This window comes from Lynx rufus, unplaced genomic scaffold (genome assembly GCF_022079265.1).
Source record: "Lynx rufus isolate CCGP_SWC_20201006 ecotype Redwood Valley unplaced genomic scaffold, mLynRuf1.p SCAF_2, whole genome shotgun sequence".
NCBI classification, from domain to species: Eukaryota; Metazoa; Chordata; class Mammalia; order Carnivora; family Felidae; genus Lynx; species Lynx rufus.
In genome coordinates, this window is record NW_025814834.1 from 649,395 (window position 1) to 671,232 (window position 21,838).

Below are 21,838 nucleotides of genomic sequence, written 5' to 3' on the forward strand. Positions count from 1 at the left end.
TCGCTAGTTCCGAGTCTTCCCTTTCCCACCATTCCGCCGTCTCTCCCGTGTGTGTGTGTGTCTAACGCACGTTCTCTGTGGAAGGTCAGGGGGCGGGGGTCGCTTCTGCCCCTCTCCCTGTGCCTCCTCAGGATGAACTCTCGGAAGTGGCATTTCTGGGCACGTGGGGATGCTTGCTTTTGCCGGCTGTTGTCCGAATGTCCACTGGAAAGATGCGGCCGGCCCGGCCACCTCCACCGCCGGGGGCCGGGCTTCTTCCCCACGGCCCCGATCCAGACGGCCATTTACAGGGACAGCCCGCCTGCTCCCACCCCCCGTGCTGTGTGCTCGGCCCTATGTGGGTGGACAGGCACCGGGCCGGGGAGCTGGTGGGGAGGCCGTGACACGCAAGTATAGGCTTGACGCGTAGGTGACCAGCCCTCAGGAGGAAGAGCGAGGCGGGGGGAGGACGTACAGTCTCAGGGTCCGTGAGCCTGGGAGGGACCCTTGGGATGGTGGCTTTTGGTGAGGCACCGAAGGAGGCAGGAGTGGCGTTCCAGGGACGGGGGCCAGAGGCCCTGGGCGGAGCGTCAGGAGGCGGGCCGCAGGGCCGTGGGGGTCACAGTACGGATTTGGGCTTTTACCTGGAGTCAGAGCAGAGCCCTCGGGGGGCTCTCGGCAGATGGAGGGACGCGCTGCAGCCCCGGGGGTGGTGGTGGTGGGATCCTGCCGGCTGAGGGCAGGGCCTGGGACACCGCAGCAGGGAGAGTGGGGGCCGCTGGCCCCGACTGGGCACCTGCGGAGTGGCGAGGGGGTGGCCCGGGACACGCTGCGGACGTAGGCTCGCCACGGCTTCCGAGATCAGGTCGGGGCCCCCCCCTGCTCACGAGTCCCGTGGGGGGAGACTCGGTCAGCAGGTGGGAAACGGTCTGTTCTGTTGCTGCCAGATTCCAGGGTTGACGGCTCGCTTGTCGGAGACCACGAGCTGCCACGAGGCGAGACCCTAGAGGTAGCGGGAAGCCGAGAAGCCTTCGCAGGGACCGGGGGCCAGGCAGACCCCGGAGGAGGCCACCTCCCTCCTGCCCTCCCGCCTTCGCCTGTTCCGAGGTGAGTCCCCTGGAGGTGGGGTGGGGCGGCGGTAGGCGGGCGCGGTCGAGGAGCGTGCCGCTAGCTCCTGGCCACCGAGTGCTTGCTCGAGCACCCGGAGTCGGCCGTTGGGCGTGGTCCCCGGCGTGGTCCCCGGTGGTGGCCTTGAGACCCAGCCCCGTTGTGTGGGTGGGGTTCCAGGGAGTTAACATAGCAGGATTTCCTCATTTAAAAAACCATTTGCGTCTGCTCTCTTTTAAATAACGAAATACTGTATGTAGAGCGGTCAAGTCCACGTTAGAACACGTGGAAAATGTAGAAAGGCATAGAGAGAAACTCACCGTTCGTCCCTGCTTAGTTATCGTGGTCCCACGGTACACAGCGTTTTGGAGTTTCTCAACTAGTTTTCTTCCCGCGGGAGCCGCCGTCAGCCGTTGGGGCTGCCCCGCCACGTCCCCGTCCTCGGAGCGGGGCACCTTCCTAGCGTGTCCTCCGCGTCCGCGGGTGCTCGTGGGCAGCCGCTCTTGCCCCTGTGGCACAGACCGGGTCACCCCGTGCGTGTTGTCCTGGACGTGTGTGTGTGAGACGTGTGCGTCCGAGCCCTTTCCACGCGTCACCTCCCGGGGAGCTCTGCGGTTTCGCTGCTTTCCTGCCGTTGGCTTGGATTCCCTGGCTTTCCGCTACTTCGCTCTGGGGTCCGCTTTGGATGGTCTCTGTGCCACGTGCCCATCTGTGGACGGGGGGACCCTCCCCCGGCGGGGCCTCCTGAGGCGTGACCCCCTGGCCCCAGGGGTGGTCGCTGCTACAAGCCGCTGGGCTCCTGGCCTGCGAGTCCCGGGGTGGGGGACCCCGGCGGTGGCTCTCATCTGCTCTGCCCCAAGCTCCCGTCTGGGCCCCGCACGCTCCATTTTCTGGGACGAGGTTGTGCGACAAGCGAGTCCCGCCAGTGAGCCGCTTCCGACGCTTCTCTCGGGTTGGATGTGCTGAGCTCAAGTTGTAGTGCTAAATTGACGTCCCTCCTAGAGGCCCTGTAGGTGTGCTTGTCCTTGTCACTGCCCCTGGCTTGCTTGCTTGCTTGCTTGCTTGCTTGCTTCCTTCCTTCCTTCCTTCCCTCCTTCCTTCCCTCCCTCCCTCCCTCCTTCCCTCCCTCCCTTCTTCCTTCCCTCCCTCCCTCCTCCCTCCCTCCCTCCTTCCCTCCTTCCCTCCCTCCTTCCCTCCCTCCCTTCTTCCTTCCCTCCCTCCCTCCTTCCTCCCTCCCTCCCTCCCTCCTTCCCTCCTCCTTCCCTCCCTCCCTTCTTCCTTCTCTCCCTCCCTCCTTCCTCCCTCCCTCCCTCCCTCCTTCCCTCCTCCCTCCCTCCCTCCTTCCTTCACTCCTTCCCTCCTTTCTTCACTCTTTCCTTCCTCCCTTCCTCCCTCCTTCCTCCCTCCCTCACTCCCTCCTTCCTTCCCTCCTCTCCTTCCTTCCTTCCTTCCTCCCTCCCTCCCTCCCTCCCTCCTTTCTCCCTCCCTCCCTCCTTCCCTCCTTCCTCCCTCCCTTCCTCCTTCCCTCCTCCCTCCCTCCCTCCCTTCCTCCTTCCTTCTCTCCTTCCTTCCTTCCCTCCCTCCTTCTTCCCTCCCTCCTTCCTCCCTCCCTCCTTCCCTCCTTCCCTCTTTCCATCCCTCCTTCCTTCACTCCTTCCCTCCTTCCTTCCCTCCCTCCCTCCCTCCTACCCTCCTTCTGCCCTCCCTCCTTCCTTCCCTCCTTCCTTCCTTTCTTCACTCCTTCCTTCCTTCCTCCTCCTTCCTTCCTTCCCTCCTTCCTTCACTCCTTCCTCCCTTCCTTCACTCCTTCTTTCCTCCCTTCCTCCTTCCTCCCTCCCTCCCTCCCTCCTTCCTCCCTTCCTCCTTCCTTCTCTCCCTCCCTCCCTTCTTCCATCTCTCCCTCCCTCCTTCCCTCCTTCCCTCCCTCCTTCCCTCCCTCCTTCCCTCCTTCCTCCCTCCCTCCTTCCTTCACTCCTTCCCTCCTTTCTTCACTCCTTCCTTCCTCCCTTCCTCCCTCCTTCTTTCCCTCCTCTCCTTCCTTCCTTCCTCCCTCCCTCCCTTCTTCCTCTCTCCCTCCTTCCTTCCCTCCCTCCTTCCTTCCTCCCCTCCCTCCCTTCCTTCCTCCCTCCTTTCTCCCTCTCTCCCTCCTTCCCCCCCTCCCTTCCTCCTTCCCTCCTCCCTCCCTCCCTTCCTCCCTTCCTCCCTCCCTCCCTTCCTCCTTCCTTTTCTCCTTCCTTCCTTCCCTCCCTCCTTCCTTCACTCCTTCCCTCCTTTCTTCACTCCTTCCTTCCTCCCTTCCTCCCTCCTTCCTCCCTCCCTCCCTCACTCCCTCCTTCCTTCCCTCCTCTCCTTCCTTCCTTCCTCCTCCCTCCCTTCTTTCTCTCTCCCTACTTTCTTCCTTCCTTCCTTCCTCCCTCCCTCCCTCCCTCCCTCCCTCCTTCCCTCCTTCCTCCCTCCCTTCCTCCTTCCCTCCCTCCCTCCCCTCCTCCTTCCTTTTCTCCTTCCTTCCTTCCCTCCCTCCTTCTTCCCTCCCTCCTTCCTCCCTCCCTCCTTCCTTCCCTCCTTCCTTCACTCCTTCCTTCCTTTCTTCACTCATTCCTTCCTCCCTCCCTCCCTCCTTCCTTCCTTCCTCCCTCCCTCCTTCCTTCCCTCCTTCTTCTCTCCCTCTCTCCTTTCTTCCCTCCTTCCTTCCCTCCCTCCCTCCTTCCCCCCTTTCTCCTTCCCTCTCTCCTTCCCTCCTTCCCTCCCTCCTTTACTCCCTCCTTCCTCCCTTCCTCCCTCCCTCCCTTCCCTCCTTCCTTCCTTCCTTCCTTCCTTCCTTCCTTCCCTCCTTCCTTCCCTCCTTCCCTTCTTCCTTCCCTCCTTCCCTCCTTCATTCCCTCCTTCCTTCCTTCCTTTCACTCCTTCCTTCCTTCCTCTCTCCCTCCCTCCCTCCCTCCTTCCCTCCCTCCCGTACTCCTTCCCTTGCTCCCTCCTGCATTTACTCTGTCATTCACTCCTTCATCACTCCCTCAGTCACTCATCACTCACTCCATAAATAAGCATTGCAAAAGGAATGCTAAGGATCATCCCTAAGAAATACTTTGTAGCAGAAAATGGGCTAAATCAGCAAACACGGTGAGACTGGGAAGTGGGAAGGCAGGTTTGCAGCATGACTTTGGGAGTGTTCGGTGCCTGGGGACCAAGGGTCGTGCCTGCTCCTCATTCTCCCAGCTCTCCCAGGAGCCCCGGAGGCAGTTGCTAACACAACCAAGTGGATTGTTGTGTTGGAGACCAGCCTGTGACCCTGCGTGAACCACCCGGAGGCACTGGTGCGCGCCCTGCCGTGTGCCAGCTGGGGCAGCGGGGTGGAGGGGAGGTGGGAGGGGGACAGGAGCCTCTCTGTACTTAAAGGCTCCCCCAGAAGCCTCCTTGTCACTTCCTCAGTTTACCCTGGCTGGAATGCAGTGACACTATGAAACCTGGCTGCTGGGAGCTATGGTGGCGGGACGCGGGTACAGTGCTGCCCCTGGCCTCGCCCCGCGTGCCCACACGGGAGGGTGCCCTACCCTTCCCCGGGGCCTGACCCTGCGTGCCCTCCGAGGGTGCCCGCACTGCTTAGAAAGGGGATTGAGACCTTCTGCCTCCTTTTTGGACCTTGCAGAGGACGTGCCGGTTCCTGGGGGCCAGCTCCAGGCTGGTCTCTTGGCCTGGGTGAATGGACAGAGATGGAGAGATATAGCCAGAGACGCAGATGATTTTTGCCTGGCCTCTACACACCCTTGCCCGTGCCCTCGTTTTCCCCAGAAAACTGCTGCTGTTCCCAGAACCCCACTCACGGTTCCCTCCTCTGTGGGACCTGCCCTTTTGTGTGGGTTCCTTCCTAACCTGTGCCTCTTTACAGACCTCTGCGGTGACGCTTGCCAGATCATCGGCGCACACGCCCCAGCGAGGCCGGCCACGGCCACCTCCTGTGCATCTTGGTGCTGGCGTCGGGCTTCGGCTGGCCCCGGGCAGGAGCTCAGCGTCATCTGTCACGTGGGGCCACAGTGGCCGGGCCAGCTGTGGGGGCGGGGGTCCTCACCTGGGGCCTTTGGCTCTGTGATCGCCCCCCTGCCTGGAGGCGGCCCCTCCCTCGGTTGCCTCCATGCGAAGTTCCTGGGCTTGTGTCCCAGCTCTTCCCACCCCTGTGAGGCCCTGCTCTCACGGCCCCTCCTTGTGCCAGCCTCTCAGAGCCGTCTGTCTTTGGCTGTGACATCTGACAGCATTTGTAGCCGATCACAGGTCAACATCGTACAGGGCCGCACGGCTACAGGGAGGCTCCCTCCCCGCGAAGCGACGATGCTGACCGGAGCCCTGAACGTAGGGTCCTGGGTGTTCGGGGCTGTCTTTGCTAAATCATTGTTAAATGAGGATTTATCTAGAGAATACGTGAGCTGCTCATAGCTTATGGTGGTGACTGCTTTATACTTGTCTTTAATAGAGGAGGATCTGTGTGGTCTTTACTTTTGGTTCTTCTGTGGCTCTTAAGTGATTACATCATCTGTGTTACAATCCTCAGAGGGGACAACATCCCAGAAGGAAGCCTGCCAGCCCAGGAACGGTCATCGCCCAAGGACCAGCAGAACATCCCAGAAGGATGCCCACCATCCCGGGAACAGTCATTGCCTGAGGACCGGCGGAACATCCCAGAAGGATGCCCACCATCCCAGGAACAGTCACTGCCTGAGGACCAGCAGAAGATCCCAGAAGGATGCCCACCATCCCAGGAATACTCATTGCCCGAGGACCAGCGGAACATCCCAGAAGGATGCCCACCACCCCAGGAACAGTCCTTGCCTGAGGACCAGCGGAACATCCCAGAAGGAAGCTCACTAGCCTTCAGTAAGTGGTTACTTCCTGAGGGCCAGCAGCAGAACACTCCAGAAGGAAGCCTGGCAGCCCTCAGAGAAAAGTCATTGTCCAAGGACCAGCAGAACACCCTGGAAAGAAGCCCGACAACCCAGGAATACTCATTGTCCAAGGACCAGCGGAACCTCCCAGAAGGATGCCCGCCAGCGCATAGCCAGTGGTCCTTACCCGAGGCCCAGCAGGACACTGTCTTGGAGAAGGAGGAGCGTGCAGCCCCAGAGAGCCTCATACGGGACCTTGAGGGAAAAAGTGGGTCTGGCCCCAGGGACACGTGGACGTTTGCTTCACGTGAAGACCCTGAAGGCCCGGCTCCAGCAGAGGGTGGGAGCAGAAACCCTGGGGTGTGTGGCCCGCACCAGGAGGCACAGCTGGAGGGGGCAGGTGTGAGCAGTGCCGGTGGTTCAAACCATCGGGCTGGTTCTGTCATGCCCGTGCCCCATGCTGCAGGCCAGCCGGCGGGACAGCGCCTCCTGCCGTGCTACCCCAGGTATGGGGGTGAGCAGAACACGCAGCCCGGAAGCGCCCCCAGGGCAGCGCCACCCTCATTCTGGAAGCCTGTGCTAGATGAGCCGTGGGCAGGGGAGAGTGACCGAGATGAGCTGCAGACTTGCCTAATTAAGGAGCAGCTGTCCAAGTGGAGCGTCGTGGGGCCACCGGGCGTCTCTTACACAGAGCGCCCCCTATTCTCTGCCCCTGTGTCGCTGTGTGACCCGGGAGGTGGAGGCCCACGCAGCCGTGTGGGCAGCTCCGCGGCTTACTACGCACTGGCCACAGACCTCCCCGGGGTCCTGGATGCGGTGCAGGCCCGGGAGGCCGATGGGAATTCATTTTCCTGGAATCTCAAGGAACTCTTTTTCGGTGAACAGACAGACCGAACGTCCTTGAACCGTTCCTGTACCGTGTCAGAGCTCGTGGAGATGGCCTCTCCTTCGCTGGCGGGCTCTGACGCAGACCTGAGTGGTCCGCACGGGCCCGGGTCACAAGTTCTGGACGACAGAGAGCTGTTGCTCCTGACGGGCACCTGCTTGCATCTTGGTGAAGTTCAGCAGCCTCGCGAGAGCTGTCTGGGGCGCGGCCCGGCCGAGCCCTCTGAGACCCGTGTGGTGTCCTCAGGACCCTACAAAGTGAGCAGCAGAAAGAACCCAACCTGCGTTCTTCCCACGCCGGGAGCTGGCTCCGTGGAGGTGTGCCCGTTGGAGGAGCCCAGGCTGAGCTTCCAGGTCACCTCCACGCCTGTGAAAGGGGACAGCCCGGCGATGCCCGGGGCCCCTCTGCAGCATGAGATCCAGGAGGGCACCTATTCCGGCAGCTGTTACCACCGAGACGGCTCGTGGCTGAGTACGTGGCGGGCGGCTGCTGTGGGAGCACAGCATGGCCGGTGCAGGGACTGCCTCGTCCCGGAGTCTGACGTGGCTGCACCCCCTGAATAGTTTGGGCAGAAATGGTGCGCTAAAGGGTCCGCAGCGAGAGCTTATCTCTTGAAAAGTAGGGTGACGAGTGCACGTGCTAGGGAAGGGTGGAGCCTGCGGTCCCTTCCTGGGAGCTGCTCCGTGCACCGGGGGACGGGTTCTGCCGGCCCCGACCTCCATGGTCACCCTGGGCAGCGAGGTGCCCCGTGGCCCCGCGTGTGCCGCTGGGGCTCTGGCGCCTGACGCGCTGTGTGCGCTAGGAGGCAATGTTCTTGTCGGGCCCCTTCACTTTGCCCCTGGGAGTCGATTATGTTCGTGATTTCTTAGCACATTATCTCCTGATTTCTTAGCAGATCCACATCATTTTCACCAGTCGTTTCCTTACTGCTGACTTCACAGCGTCGATTACTAAGGCTTTTTCCCTAACCTTAAAAAGGTTCTACGAGTAACATGTGTTATCTGTAGATGTACTAGAAAACACAAACAAAAAGAAAATAAAGCCACCTGTGAGCGCCTCCCCCAAGATGACCCCGTTTGTTTTGGCGTGTACCTTGGAGGCCGTGTAAAAATGCACAGACGTGTATCCAAACCACGTGGGCTTTGTACGTACACGCACGTGTGGTTGCAGGAACCACCATAGGCACGTACGCGTTCCACTGAGGCCGCTCACACTCCTGGCAGCTGTCTCCAGGCTTCCCCCGTCGTCCGAGTGTGGGTGCCCCTGCCCGCCCCGCCCGGTGCACGGTGGAGCTGTCGTGGTGACCCTCCCTCCCCTCCAGGTGTGCAGTTTGAGGTGAAGCGGGTGGAGCTCCAGGGCTCTGCGACCCTGTTCTGCTGCTGGCTCGTGAAAGACCTGCTACGCAGCCACGGGGACTCGGCCGCGCGGACCCGCCTGTTCCTGGCCAGCCTGCCCAGCTCCAGCCACTCCATGTGCGAGCTTTCTGGACCCAGCACAGGGGAGGTGGGTGTCTGCGGTCAGCTCCCACCTTGCACCCGCCGCGTGGTGTGGGAACCGGTGCTGCCCGGCTTTTCTCTCTTTCTCTCTGCTTCCTCTGCGACGGGAGGGAGGTCCTGTTGTGCCTTTTTGGGCCTGTCTTCTAAGTTCGTGGGTAAGTCGGAAGCCAGACGTGGAATCTTAGACCTGAGTTTGCCCCGTGTGCAGGGCGGGGTATAAACACGCTCGGGTGTGTGTGCCCATCTGGGCTAACCGGGAGGGCACTTCTCAGGCCAGGTACCCCCAGGACACGGGAGGAGGGGGGACAGGGGACCGGATGACGCGAGCCTGCCTGCTGCTGGTCACACGTGGCCCCTCGGGCGTCCGTTTCATTCACAGATGCTCAGGAGCAAGCCCTGGTTTGAGGAGCCTCCGACGGCTCTGGAGGTGGAGGGGCTGGCCGCCTGCGAGGGCGCGTACTCCCGCAAGTACAGCACGCTGAGCCCACTGGGCAGCGGGGCCTTCGGCTTCGTGTGGACCGCGGTGGACAGAGAGGAGAATAAGGAGGTACTGTGGCTCCTGGGCCGTGCGCAGCAACGGGGCCGCTCCGGTGCGTCCGTGGCCTCAGTGCCGTGGCACGGGGCAGGAGGCGTCCTCCGTGGAAAGCACTGAGCACACCGGCTGGCCCGGAGAGCACCCGAGGCAGCGCACACGTTCCCCCCTTGGCCATCCTGCCCGCCGCTTCGGGGCCATGTGGGCTTCTCTCGTGCCTCTCCCTCGGGGGCTGATGTCTGTTGATTTTCAGGTTGGGACACGCCAGGCTTCCTTCTGTGGTCTCAGTGGGCGTGGCCATTCTTACTTATTCCTCGTCCACCTGAGCCGAGGCCTCGCTGCCCCTCCTCCCACATCCTGTTGAGACTGCGGGTGTAGCTGCCCAGCGTTTTGTGATTTGAGGGAATCGACATGGTGACCGTCCTGCCTGTCCCTGTGAACACTGACACTGCCCAGGTGTCCCCGTGCCACCTACTGGTTTCTGGGAGACCGTGTACTCAGGGGGTCCTTTGACCTGCTGGCTGTTACCAGCACATGTTGGGGTTGACACATCGTGTGTCTGTGCGAGACCCTTGCGGTCCTGACGTGTTTTCGTGGGTCCCCCAGAGCTCCAGGTGAGCGGCTCAGGAGCAGGCTGCCGCTTGCTGCGTCCCTGCCATCGCGGCCACTCCGTTCCCTTCTCGATGGATCCTTCTGGGGAGGGTGTTTCATTTGTTTGCAGCTCGCTGAGACTTGGCTTGAAGAACGAGTGCTGAGTTCTGTCTGGTAGTGAGTGGCTGACACGATCACACCCTTGGTTTCTCTGGTCAGTAACACCGGTCAGCTTGTGTTTTCCAGAATCAGCCCTTGGTTCTGTTACAATATTCTCTTACCGCATTGCTGAATTTGGCTTGCTGATAGTGCTACTTGGGATTCTTTTTCATTTATATTCCATCCATGAGTTTTCCCTCTCTTCTGACATCAGCGTGACGCGAGGCCTGTGGAGTTAGCGCTTTCGTGTCAGCGCGGTGTCTGTCCGCCTGTTCAGACCTGCGTGTTTCTTTCAGCCGCATGCTGTGGTTTTCCGTGTGCAAATCCGTGTGCAGGTGACGTGCAGCTGCGTCTGCTCGCTCGGCCATCCTAGTTCTTGTGTTTGCCCTCTCTCGTCTTTGCGAGACTTGCCAAAGAAGTGTCTGTTTTGTTAACCAGATATTTGTTTTGTTTTCTTTGAACTTGTCTTCTTGTACCTCCTGGGAGTTAATTGTGCTGTATTTCTAGCTTATCAGATTGGAGGTGTCTCGTGGAGCCATTACTGAGTGACAAGGCCCCTGCAGAGCGGTTGGTGGTGGCGCGGGCCGCTCTTGCCACCTGTGTTTGCAGGGGCTTCATTGTCTAGTCCTCGTGAGGCGGGTCTCGCTCTTGGTTGGGTCAGTGACCCGACAGACCACAGGGCTTTCTTTGGACCGCTCTGCCTAAAGGAAGAGGAAAGAAGCTGCCGAGAGTCCTTCTCTTGGTTTGAAAAGAAACACATGAGTAGTTTCACCTTTCAGAACACAGATGTCAGCCTAAATATTACTAGGCCAGCAAACGATGAAGGAAAGCAGCCAATCGGAAAACAGCCCTGCACGGGTGAGGTGCCCGTTCGAGGGCCAAGCGCTGCTCTGCAGTCTCAGTCCGCGGGACAGGACGGGAGGACTGCCATCCCGACACAGTGGCTCTTGTGACCCAGGACCCGCGGTGTCTCTCCGCGTGTTCAGACCAGCATGTTTCTTTCAGCCGCATGCCGTGGTTTTCCATGTGCAAATCCTGTCCTCCTTTTCTTAAATTGGTGTCATTTCTATATCCAGTCTCTTCTCTTTCTCGTGCCTAGTTATCTTTTGCTGGAATGTGCGTTACTAATTTCCTAGGAAGGACACTTTGAGTTCTTACATGTTTTCTGATTTGTTTCCCTTCCATTTCAGTGGCGATGCGCCCTCCCTATTCCTCTCCGAACGTGTGAGCCCACGTCTGCTGTCATCTAGCATTTATTTGAAGAGCCATCTGATGTTTTTCCTTTATGATTTTTTTAATTTACTTAAAAATTCTCTTTGAAGTTTACTTATTTTGAGAGAGAGAGAGAGAGAAAGAGCACGTGAGCGAGCAGGAGAGGGGCAGAGAGAGAGGGAGAGAGAATCCCAAGCAGGCTCCGTGCTGGGGCCTGTCAGCACAGAGCCCGACAGCACAGAGCCCGACGTGGGGCTTGAACTTAGATCATGGCCTGAGCTGAAACCAAGAGTCAGATGCTTGACGGAGCTACCCAGGCGCCCCCGGAATTTTTTCTTTTAATCTTTGGACTTCATACGTTTCACCAGGATGTATTTCTGCGTGTGTGTGTGCGTGTGCACGCGCGCGTGTGTGTTGTTTATTCTTGCTTGATGCTTGGTGAGACTTTGATCTGAATGTTTAAAGCTTTCTTTACCTTAAGAGAATGTATTCTTTTGTTCTGTTAATTCTTTCTTCTCCTTCTTTCTCGCTCTGTACTTTCCCCTGAACCCCGTCTCACGTGTGTGTTGCAGCCCGTGGCAGCAGGCTTCCCGCTGGTCTGCTCGAACCCTGTGGTGGGATGGCCACAGCCTCTGCGTGCCCCCCCCCCCCTGCTGGCCGCGCCCCTGGGTGCACAGGGCTTCAGCCTTGCTTCCCTCATTTTCTTGCCTTCCCTCACGTGTCTCCTCCAGCCTATCGGATCACGGGGCCCTCCCTCCACAGGATCCTTAGGATCTGACCACTTGTCACCACTGATGGCCAGCACTAACCCATCACCTTTTCCTCGAGGTCACGTGAGGGCTGACCGGGTGCTGCACGTGCTCCTTGCTGTTCCTCCTGCCTCTGCGTGTTCCCCTCCCGCTCGCTGCCCCTCCGGCGGGTCCCCTCAGCTGTCCCTTCTCGGGGAGCCTCCCTACCTGCTTCCCTGCTCGCCCGGTGCACTGGGCACGCTGTGTGTTGGCCGTGCCCCCCGCAGCCGATGAGCCGGTGAGGTGGGGCTCGGGGGCCATCTTGTGGGGTCTCCCGCCGGCCGTCTCTGCTCCCCGCTTGGCCCCTCGGCCACGCGCCCGGCCCTCACCGGCACAGTGCTCGTCTCCTCCCCGTGACCTTTGCCATCGTCCTGGGCAGTGATGCTGTTTCTCTTGTGTTGGCCTGTGTCCGTCAGGCTTGCTGGACTCCACTGGGCTCCAGCTCATGTGAGTGGTGGCCTTCGTGTTCCCAGTCCTCAGGCCTCCTCGTTCGTCTCCTGGGTCAGGGCACCTGTCCTCACTTGAGAGATGGGGGTGCTGGGGCCTCTGAGGGGCACCTGCTGCAAGGTCTCTGGCCCAGGCTGTGGCTCCTCAGCTCCCGGCCCCTCCATCATGCCCTCGCATCCACTTTAAGTGGGCAGGTGTCCTCAGCCCTGCTGGCCAGCTGCTGGTGTGCCTGTGTGTCCCTCGTGCCGGGCGGGGGTCACTGCTAGGTTCCTCTCTCCCGTCCCTGGATTCAGGGGAGGTACGCGTGGAGGTTACCCTCCCCTGCACTGCGACGCAGCAGTGGGCACCAGGCTTGAGGGGACGCGGAGGCACGCTGGCGGTCACTTCTCCCCTCTGTCTTCCTCGCAGGTGGTGGTGAAGTTTATTAAGAAGGAGAAGGTGTTGGAGGATTGTTGGATTGAGGATCCCAAACTTGGAAAAGTTACTTTGGAGATTGCGATTCTGTCCAGGGTGGAGCACGCCAACATCATCAAGGTGGAGTGCTGTTTCTCACTTAGCGGTGTCCCGACGTTGCTTGTGGGAGAAGCTCTTAAATACGTGGTCTTGAAGGTGTCTCGGCAGGCCCAGACCTGACTTTGTGTTTTTGCAGGTGGTGGACGTATTTGAAAACCAAGAGTTCTTTCAGCTGGTGATGGAGAAGCACGGCTCCGGCCTGGACCTCTTTGCGTTCATCGACCGCCACCCCGGCCTGGACGAGCCCCTGGCGAGCTACATCTTCCGACAGGTGAGCAGGCTGGCGCCGTGCTGGGGAGGTGACGGGCTTGGGCACGGGGCTCTGAGGCCGCGCAGATGTGGCTTCACACGCACTTCTCTCGCAAGCTGGGGTCTAGCCTTTAGATTTTGGATTTGACGGAGTAAGATACATAATAAGATATACGTTGGAGGCCAGATGCCGTCCTGGACCATTCGGAGATGGAAGCTTATTTATATTCCTACAGCACCCATGCCAATTGCAAACTTAGCCAGGAATATTCCTACAGTACCCATGCCAATTGCAAAACTTGGCCAGCAAAGCTGTTGGATTAAGGTTTGAGGCCTGTGCCTCTGATCTGAATCCTCGTCTCCCAGCAGGAAACCATCGCTAATCTGTGCAGCAGGGATCATGATGGTGCTGGCATGGGAAGGCTAGGAGGGTTAGATCAGAGCCTCTGAGGCACTTGTGCGGCACGGTGTCCCGCACATTGTAAATGCTCGATAAATAGTAGCTGTCCAGTCAGTTAAAGTAATCAGTAAAGGTTGAGATTCTAGCAATCTCATTTTACAGTGTTTGTTTTGGTCTCTTTATATCTGTTTATGTATTGATCTTGTCCGTTTATTCTTTTATTGGAACAGGAGACTGATCAGCGAAATAGAAAGGCATGCTGGGAGACAGAGAGGTTGGGGAGGGGGTGGAGAGGAGACAGTAATTCTGGTTTTGAGGAGACGGTGGTGATTTCATTTTAGACTGTTCCAAGCACCCTGGAAAGAGTGGAGAAATAATCTGGAAGGCCGGGGGCAGAGGGGAGTGAACAAGTCCCAGGTTTGCTCTCTGATTGTTTCCTGGTGATGACTTAATTTCTAATGACAGCTTCCATAAATTGACATTTTGTACCTAGAGCTATAAAATCCCAGAAGCTATTGGATTTCTGAAATTAACTTTCTCAGGCACCTACTTATAAATTTCAGGCATCATGATTCTGCTCAAAGACCGTCGTCCCCTTTTCCCCTCTTCCTGTTTTGCAAGATTACATACCCATCTACCTTAATGCATAGCAAAGATTTGTTTTTGAAATCTTCATGGCAGGCAGTCCTATGACAACAGGAGTCACTTGTTAATAGCTGGTGTCTCTCAGTTGTTAATTCTGGGGCAACTGACATAGGTAAATATAGTGTCCTCTACTTTATAATTTTTCAAGAAGTATCTATAGCCCTTCTGTAAATTTACATGCGTAAGTGCTACATATGTATGTGCGTATGGATTCATGATTTTATAGAGAAATACCATTATATATTAGCGTATGTATGTAGAGAGCCAGTTATCAGTGAATTGCTTCTCAGCTCCAAATCCACCGCACTCAGCGGCCAGCTCTCCTATGCAGCGAGGGGGAGGGAGGACCTACAGTATATTGTCACAACCGTACCCTTTCAGAGCAGGAACTATTGCATGAGGCCTGTTGGAATGAAGCCCACTTCCAGTGGACTTACTTTACGTCTGCCTCCGTGAGAGCCCCACACAGTGTGGCTGATGCTCGGTGCTGCTCTCTGGGAAGCTGCTAGAGCCCAGAAGTAGGAGTTTGGAGACTTGGCCTCCGCTCCCAGCTCTGCCCCCACGCACTGCGTGAACTCTGGGCAGGGTCCTTTCCTTCCCCGTGGACCGACGGTGTCAGACTCCGTCTTTCTCCAGGGCCTCCTCCCGTTGAACGCCCAGACCACCCTCAGTAAGGTGCCCACCGTGCGTCTTTGTAGCTTCTGCTCGTGGTCTGTCTTTCCTCCTGAGATTGTCACGATGTGTATTGAGGGGTGAGTGAATGTCTGCTGGGAAGGCTTCTCAGCGTGGAGAGAACTTGAGAATCAGTGTTTGTCTGGTGGGGGCACAAAGTGTCAGCTACACAAGATGACTAAGTCCTGTTTCATAGCTAATAATACTGTAGTGCAGACTCAGAAATTGGTTTAGTGTAGATCTTATGTTGAGAGTGTCCTTGTCACAAATAATAATAATGAAATTTTATTTTTTCATTTATTTTTTTTAACTTTTTCTTAACGTTTTTATATTTTATTTTTGAGAGCCTGAGAAACAGAGCACGAGTGGGGGAGGGGCAGAGAGAGAAGGAGACACAGAATCCGAAGCAGGCTCCAGGCTCCAAGCTGTCAGCACAGAGTCCGATGCAGGGCTCGAGCTCATGAGCCGTGAGATCATGACCTGAGCCGAAGTCAGACGCTCAACTGACTGAGCTACCCAGGCGCCTGCTTTTTAATTTTTTTTAACATTTATTTTTGAGAGAGAGAGAGAGAGAGAGAGAGAGAGAACAGAGCGCAACTGGATGAGGGGCAGAGAGAGAGAGAGACACACACACAGTATCTGAAGCAGGCTCCAGGCTCCGAGCTGTCAGCGCAGAGTCCGATGTGGGGCTCGAACTCATGAACTGTGAGATCGTGACCTGAGCCGAAGTCGGACGCTTAACCAGCTGAGCCGCCCAGGCGCTCCGAGATTTTAAAGAAGAATCAGGTGCTGGTGCTCCTGCCAGCGGTGGGACAGGCCGGCCACGCCAAGCACCCCACCTGGACCTGCTTTGCCTACGCTGAGCTGGGCGGCGTCCGCAGCATCCAGCCTTCTTTCTTGTCACCCACGCTTGATAAACCAGACAATAGGCTCTTAGCTTCGTTACTGTTTCTTTCTTTGCGGTTAATCCTTATTTTAAATGCATGTTTTACCTGACTTGCTTTTCTAAAAAGTCCCTGTGGCCCCGATTGCAGCTGGTGTCGGCAGTGGCCTACCTGCGCTCCAAGAGCATCATTCACCGGGACATCAAGGACGAGAATATCGTGATCGCGGAGGACTTTACCATCAAGCTGATCGACTTCGGCTCGGCTGCCTACCTGGAGAAGGGCAGGCTGTTTCACACGTTCTGTGGGACCATCGAGTACTGTGCGCCCGAGGTGCTCCTGGGAAACCCGTACGTACGTGCTGCGCGGCAGCCCGGCCTCGCGCCTTCCGTCGGGGCCCTGCCACCCGCGGGAGTTTAGGTGGGAAACTGTTTCAGTTTGCGCCTCTTGGTGACAGGGCCGCCGACTGATTACGAGCGTTTTGTGGTCCGTGGGCAGGCAGGCAAAGTAAGGCTGGTTACGGGATGCTGGGCGGTGGCTGCAGGATCTGTTGTGGTCTTTTCTCAACTTGTGTGTAGGTCTGGAGTTCTAGAAAACATGAAAGATCAAGATAAGCATAAGAATGAAGAGGGTCTCTCCTCAGTTGGGCTTATTCCTTGTGACGACAGGAATAACAGCTATTCTAGTAACCACTGTTGGGGATCGAGCAATGGGACGTACTGGTGCAGAGGACCGAGTGGCCTGGGGCCTGGCCAGGCCTCCTGCTCCTGCCCCGGAGCCTGCGGGCCACAGGGGGCTCCAGCCAGTGCTCACTAAGCCCTTCCCCTGTCAGCCGGCACACTTGGAGCCACCAGACGGGAGGGAAGATCGAAGGGGGATAGTCTAAGAGGGCCTTGGAGTTTCTCTGAAGATGTAATTTGAGCACCTGGTGCCCCCAAGCGTGCTCTTGGCTGCTGTCTTGTCCTGTGGTGGCCAACAGGTCGTCAGAGTTGTAGCGGGGGCTGCACGTCCTGTCCGTGGGATCACGGCATGTGCTCTGTGGTTTGTCTGCCCCCCACCCCACCCCCTGCACCCGGGCTGGGAAGCTCCCACAGGGAAGCGCGGGGTGGTGCCGCACCTCAGTGCCCGCCCGAGGGCGATCCCGCCTTCTCCGGGGGCCCCGGCCCTGCGCCGTGCCTGCGCCCTCCTCTCTGGCCTGCGGGCGCCCTCCTGCGTGCTCCCCCATCTCACCTCACCAGGGGTTTGCTGAGCTCTGATTCTAGATCCCGTCCTCAGGGACTCTGCTTCCTTCCTCATTGTCTCTGCATCCTTCTCCGCCAAACCGGCCCGCCGCTGGGTTTTATATGCAGACTTTTATTGCTTATGCAGTGTCTGTGGCAGCTTTCACGCTGCTGTGGCAGAGTGTCGTGCCGGCGACAGGGGCTGGGTGGCCCACAAGCCGAAAACGTTTGTGTTTGGCCCTTTACAGAAAATGTTCACTGCCACCTGTGGTACCCCGTTGGACTTTTGTCTTCAGTCTCCAGTATTCTTGAAATCTTTCTTTGCAAAACAACACAAAACAAAAAGTGTCGAACCTGCTTTCCTCGCTCTGGCTTGTGCAGTCTCTCACCCCGCACTTGCCTGAGGCCTGTCCTCCCGGCACCTCTCAGCGTCCAGGGCCCCCCCAACTCGCTCTCCTGCGCCCTGACGTCCTGGACCCTCTTACCGCTCACCAGTGTCTCTCAGCCACGTGGTGTGACTGACTCCGTCTCTGTTCTCCGGGCCGGACCGTCCCCCGAGTGCCAGACCCCCGTGACCACGCGGCTCTGGGGCCGGCTCAGCGGCAGCTCCCACCTTCTGTGTCACGTGGAGGCGCTGCTTCTCGGGCCAGCTGTGGGGCCTGGGGCAGGGTCCCATAAAATGCCTGGCGGAGTGTTGGCATCTCACAGGTGCCCACGAGTGGAAGCCAGGTTAGGTCCTTACGATGATGAAACATGGCGACAAAGCACTATCCCTGTTCCACCCCCTCCCCCCCCCCCGCCCCCTCCTCTGGGTCGCTGCTGTTACCTTGGCCCTCCTCCTGCTCCCGTGCAGCTTAGAGCCTCTACTCTGCTGGGCCTTCTCTGCACCTCCTCCAGGAAGCCCTCCCATCAGGAGGTGCTCCACCCTCACATGCCGCACACCCTCCCGTTTGGCAGTGGGCATCTCTCAGCTGCCTGAGCACGAAGGTTTGCTTTTCTCTCCCTCCCCAGCGCGTGGCTGGAGCCGGAGCTGAGGGCGTAGTTGAGGAGGGCTGTAGGACGCGCCGGGGGCGTCCTGTGGGGCGGGCCTGTGGCTCTGGGCTGAGCCCGGGCGTGCCCCGAATGTGGCCGCCACCTCCTTGCAGGTACAAGGGGCCGGAGCTGGAGATGTGGTCACTGGGGGTCACGCTGTACACGCTGATCTTTGAGGAGAACCCTTTCTGCGAGCTGGAGGAGACCATGGAGGCCGTGATCCACCCGCCATACCTGGTGTCAGAAGGTGAGCCTGCGCCGCAGGTGCCGCGGAGACGGCTCAGTCCCCTGCCTCGGGCACAGCGCCCCTTTGTCCGCGCTGACGACCTCATTGCTCTTTCTGTGCCGCTAATGCCGACGTGGACAGAAGGGTAACGTGACCATGACTAAACCGTCATGATAACATTATGTGCAGGAGAATCCCCCTTGGGTCCCGGGGGGCCCGCTTCTGAGACAGACGCTAGCAGCCTGGGAACCTGGCTGTGGCAGTGACTGTAAGGTCAGCACTGGGGTCAGACATTCATCACTTGGGGGCAGTGGTGGGACTCGGCCCCCTAGCAGCTGTTGGGAAGCCTGCGGGTTTCTGTCGCACCTCCGGCTCCTGTCGGGGCCACGGGGGGGAGGGGGTGGTGTGCATTTGGGGGAAGGACCAGTGGGCTCAGTGGCCTGGAAGTGACTTCCTGTGCCTGGAGTCGGCCCCTTTGGCACCCCAAGCGGAGGAGCCCCAGGGAGGGGGCTGGTAAGAGTTTCACGGGCACTGCTGGCCCGTGGGCTCCGGGGTCCCTTCCAGGCTTGGCATCCTGTGACTCTACGGCACTCGTTTATCCTTACAAGTGGCGGGGTGACGAGCATGAACATCTCGTGCACAGAGTCCGTTTGGAACCAGCTTGGGGTCCAGCCTAACTCCGCTTAGGTTGGAAGCCAGAGTCAGCACCGCCACGAAAACACGCCACGGATTGGGGCTTACACGACAGACAGACATCCATTTCTGTCTGGAGGCTGAGAGGCCAAGATCAGGGTGCCCGCGGACTCGGTTCCCGATGAGAGAGAGTGCCCACACGCCACTCTCGGTCTCTCTTCTTGCGAGGACACTGACCCTATCACAGGGCCGCACACTCAAATGAAAGACGTCATATAACACCCCCCGCCCCCGTCACCTCCCGAGGGCTCCACCTCCTGACACTGTCCCAGTGGGGGACAGGGATGGGGGGAGGTGTGGGGACACTGAGTCCCTAACAGCCTGGAGGAGGATCTTTAGAGCTTTGCTGAAGTCCCGGATTCCCACGAACCACGCCGCTCGCAGCACAAGCTGTTACACCCACAGCGCCCATTCCACACGCTCACTCACCAGGTTCTCAGGATACCCTCTGGGATGGTGAGGCTCAGAGTAGCCCTGGTTGAGGGGACCCCACGTTCTTACAGGAAATGGGGCCCAAATCCAGACCCAAGGCTGGGGCTCTTCCCGGAGCCTGTGCTTCCTTTGGGGGGGGACAACGCAGGGCTTGCTCTGGCCACGTCCCTCTCCTCTCGTCCCACAAACCCTGTGTCGTTCAAAGCTCTGCACAGCCAGAGCCCCAAGAACAGGTCGAGTTGACGAAGCTCCGCACATTGGTTAGGTGAGCGAGGCGGGACCCTGAGCTCCATGCTTCCATTTCAGAGGGACAAGCGTCTCCTGCAGCCTGTCTGGGGCGCAGCTGGGCCCGTGTGCCAGGGACCCCAGGTTCTTGTCAGAAATGGAGGTTCCGGGGCTCAGAGGTGCTCATGGCAGGCACACCCAGGACCTGTGGTTTTGAGACATATTCTACTTGAGCCTGGCCTGGATCCACCCACACACGTGGGGTGGGTCTCTCTGTCCCCAGATCTCACGAACCTCGTGTCTGGGCTGCTGCAGCCTATCCCCGAGCAGCGCACCACCTTGGAGAAGCTGGTGACAGACCCCTGGGTGACACAGCCTGTGAACCTTGCTGACTACACCTGGGATGAGGTGTGTCGAGCGAACAAGCCAGGTGAGAGGCATGGCCGGTGTGCCAGGAAGGCAAGGAGGTTCCCCAGGCTGCCTTCCTGGGTCTGAGGAGGACGCTCCCTCCTCCATGCTGTCCTGGACACAAATGTCAGGCCTTGTAGCTGGCTTGTCACCTGTGGAAAAAGTGGAGCTTGATTCTGTTCCAGAGGCCCCTGAACACCACCGGGGCCTTAGAAGGTGGGTGAGCACCCGGGGGAGCCCCTGACAAGGAGGCGCCCACAGAAGGATCGGGGGCAAAGGGCCGGTGGTGGCCTGAGCCAGCTAAAGGAAAGGGTAAGGCTGCAGATGGTGGGAGTGGGATGCTCTGAGGGGACCCAGGAGCCCTGGCTCTTCAGAGAAGGCTTCTGGCTGCACAGCTGGGCAGCAGCCAGCGCGTCTGGTCGCCAGTGCTCAAAGCGGGCGGACCAAGCTGGTGCTGGCGGCCCCAGGCTTAGAATCCGCGCAGCAGCTCGGCAGGGGCCGGGACTCGGGCAGAGCCAGGCCGGTTCTGAAGGCCCCTGATGTCTCTGCGGCTAGGGATTCTCCCAGCGAGAAGCAAGTGTCTTAGAATCTTGTGTGAATGATACAACGTCTTCTTCTTTCTTCAGAAAGTGGAGGTCTGTCGGCGCTGAGTCTGGAGATGGAGAGCAGGTGCGCGAGGGAAGTGGCCCCAGAGCCTTGCGGGGCCTTGTGCCCTAGGGGCGGACCCTGCTGAGCGGACACCAGCTCCCTGCTCCTCTGTATCACTCTGGGGGACTGAATTGTTTTCGGGCCTCTTCCATTCAGAGAAAGTAAACTCTCAAGAACTAGGCCCAGTTCACGTTCTAAAAGCTCACATGCAAAATGCTAAAAGCTCTCTAGCATTAAAAAAAATGCTAGAACAAAAGCCAGGGATGCTGTAAGATTTTAGTTTTATAAATAGACTTGGAATTCACTTTTGTCATGACCTCGGGAAAGCGTTCTAGTCCCGGGTTGAGTTTGTACTGTTAAAGGGCTTTCACTTGTGGACTTCGGAAAGGCGTAAAGTTTTTTAGTCTTTCTGCTTTTGTAGATACACATGTGTTTTTGTCTCCTCTGACTGGACAAGCGCCCATCGGATGTGTGGAGTTTGTAGAACTGGTTAGCAACTGACCAGACTATTTCATTAACTTATTTTCTTGAACATTTTCCAAATTAAAGCAATTTTGTAGTAAACAGTTATCCTGACTTGGACTGTCTGAATTCTTCCACAACGCCAGTGTGGGAAGCGTTTCCTTTCCTTATTTTTATGTCTGTGCACGCCCACTTGCTGCAGCTGGAGAGGGGCTCAGCCTCTGTCAGTTTGGGGGTGCCTCCCCCGGGTGAGCCGGGAGCCCTGCAGCTTGCTCAGTCTAAGGAGGCCGGGTGGGCACTGATGCTCAAGCACTTCTTTCTCCCCTCCCCCCCCACCCCCCAGCACTGCAGCCCACCTGGGCCCTGCTGTCCACCCAGACGCCCTGGCAGCACTCCCCGACAGCCTGCGTCCAGCCCAGGCCCCACCTCGGCCGGGGCGTCCAGCCTGTCTTACTTCCCATCCGGTTCACAGGCCGGGCTGTCTCTCACTCCGATGGCTCTGACCCATCCCCCTCCGGAGCAGAATCCAGATGCTCACGGAGCACGTGAAAAGCAGCCTTTCTTTTTTATCTGTGTTGGAGGGGAGGGAGTGGTTGGGAGTAAGAGGGAACTCTTTCATTCTTCTCTTTGCTAAGATGGTGAGAAGAAAACGAAAAACCCCGAGGCCCCCCCCCCCACCCTTCTTCCAGCACGTCACCCCTTTCTGCAGGTTGACGGTTCCTCTGCCTTGTCCTCCGGAAGATGCTCAGGGGTCACACAGCTCTGGTGAAGCCCTGGGCTCATTAGGGAGCACTCAACTGTCTTCCAGTATCTTGGGACACCCAGAGAGCAGTGGTTCGTTCTCAACTGTGGGGATATGGGATATTGCTATCCCCTTCCTTTACAAACTGCTGCCTGAGTCCCTGCTGTCACCAGAGACTGACAGGGGGAGGGGGACACGCCCTCCTCCATCAAGGACCACAAAGGCCTGGTTCTTAGGTGTGTATTTTTTTTAAAGTGTGTAATAAAAAGTAATGTTTACTCTTCTGCGTTTGAATGAGTTTCTTGATAACTCTTTTCCA

General features: G+C 58.4%; 1 protein-coding gene across 1 annotated transcript in view; it reads left to right on the top strand.

The window, feature by feature from the left end:
- The window catches only part of PASK (PAS domain containing serine/threonine kinase), a 39,918-nt gene extending 19,015 nt beyond the window's left edge, over positions 1-20,903 (top strand). Inside the window, exons 10-19 of the mRNA XM_047085472.1 lie at positions 927-1,086; positions 5,627-7,314; positions 8,165-8,346; positions 8,719-8,886; positions 12,477-12,602; positions 12,718-12,852; positions 15,582-15,781; positions 17,797-17,930; positions 19,543-19,689; positions 20,294-20,903. Of these exons, the coding sequence (XP_046941428.1) occupies positions 927-1,086; positions 5,627-7,314; positions 8,165-8,346; positions 8,719-8,886; positions 12,477-12,602; positions 12,718-12,852; positions 15,582-15,781; positions 17,797-17,930; positions 19,543-19,689; positions 20,294-20,400 (3,047 nt within the window). The 3' untranslated portion in view covers positions 20,401-20,903. The remainder of the gene's footprint in view (positions 1-926; positions 1,087-5,626; positions 7,315-8,164; positions 8,347-8,718; positions 8,887-12,476; positions 12,603-12,717; positions 12,853-15,581; positions 15,782-17,796; positions 17,931-19,542; positions 19,690-20,293) is intronic.
- Positions 20,904-21,838: the final 935 nt, after the last annotated feature.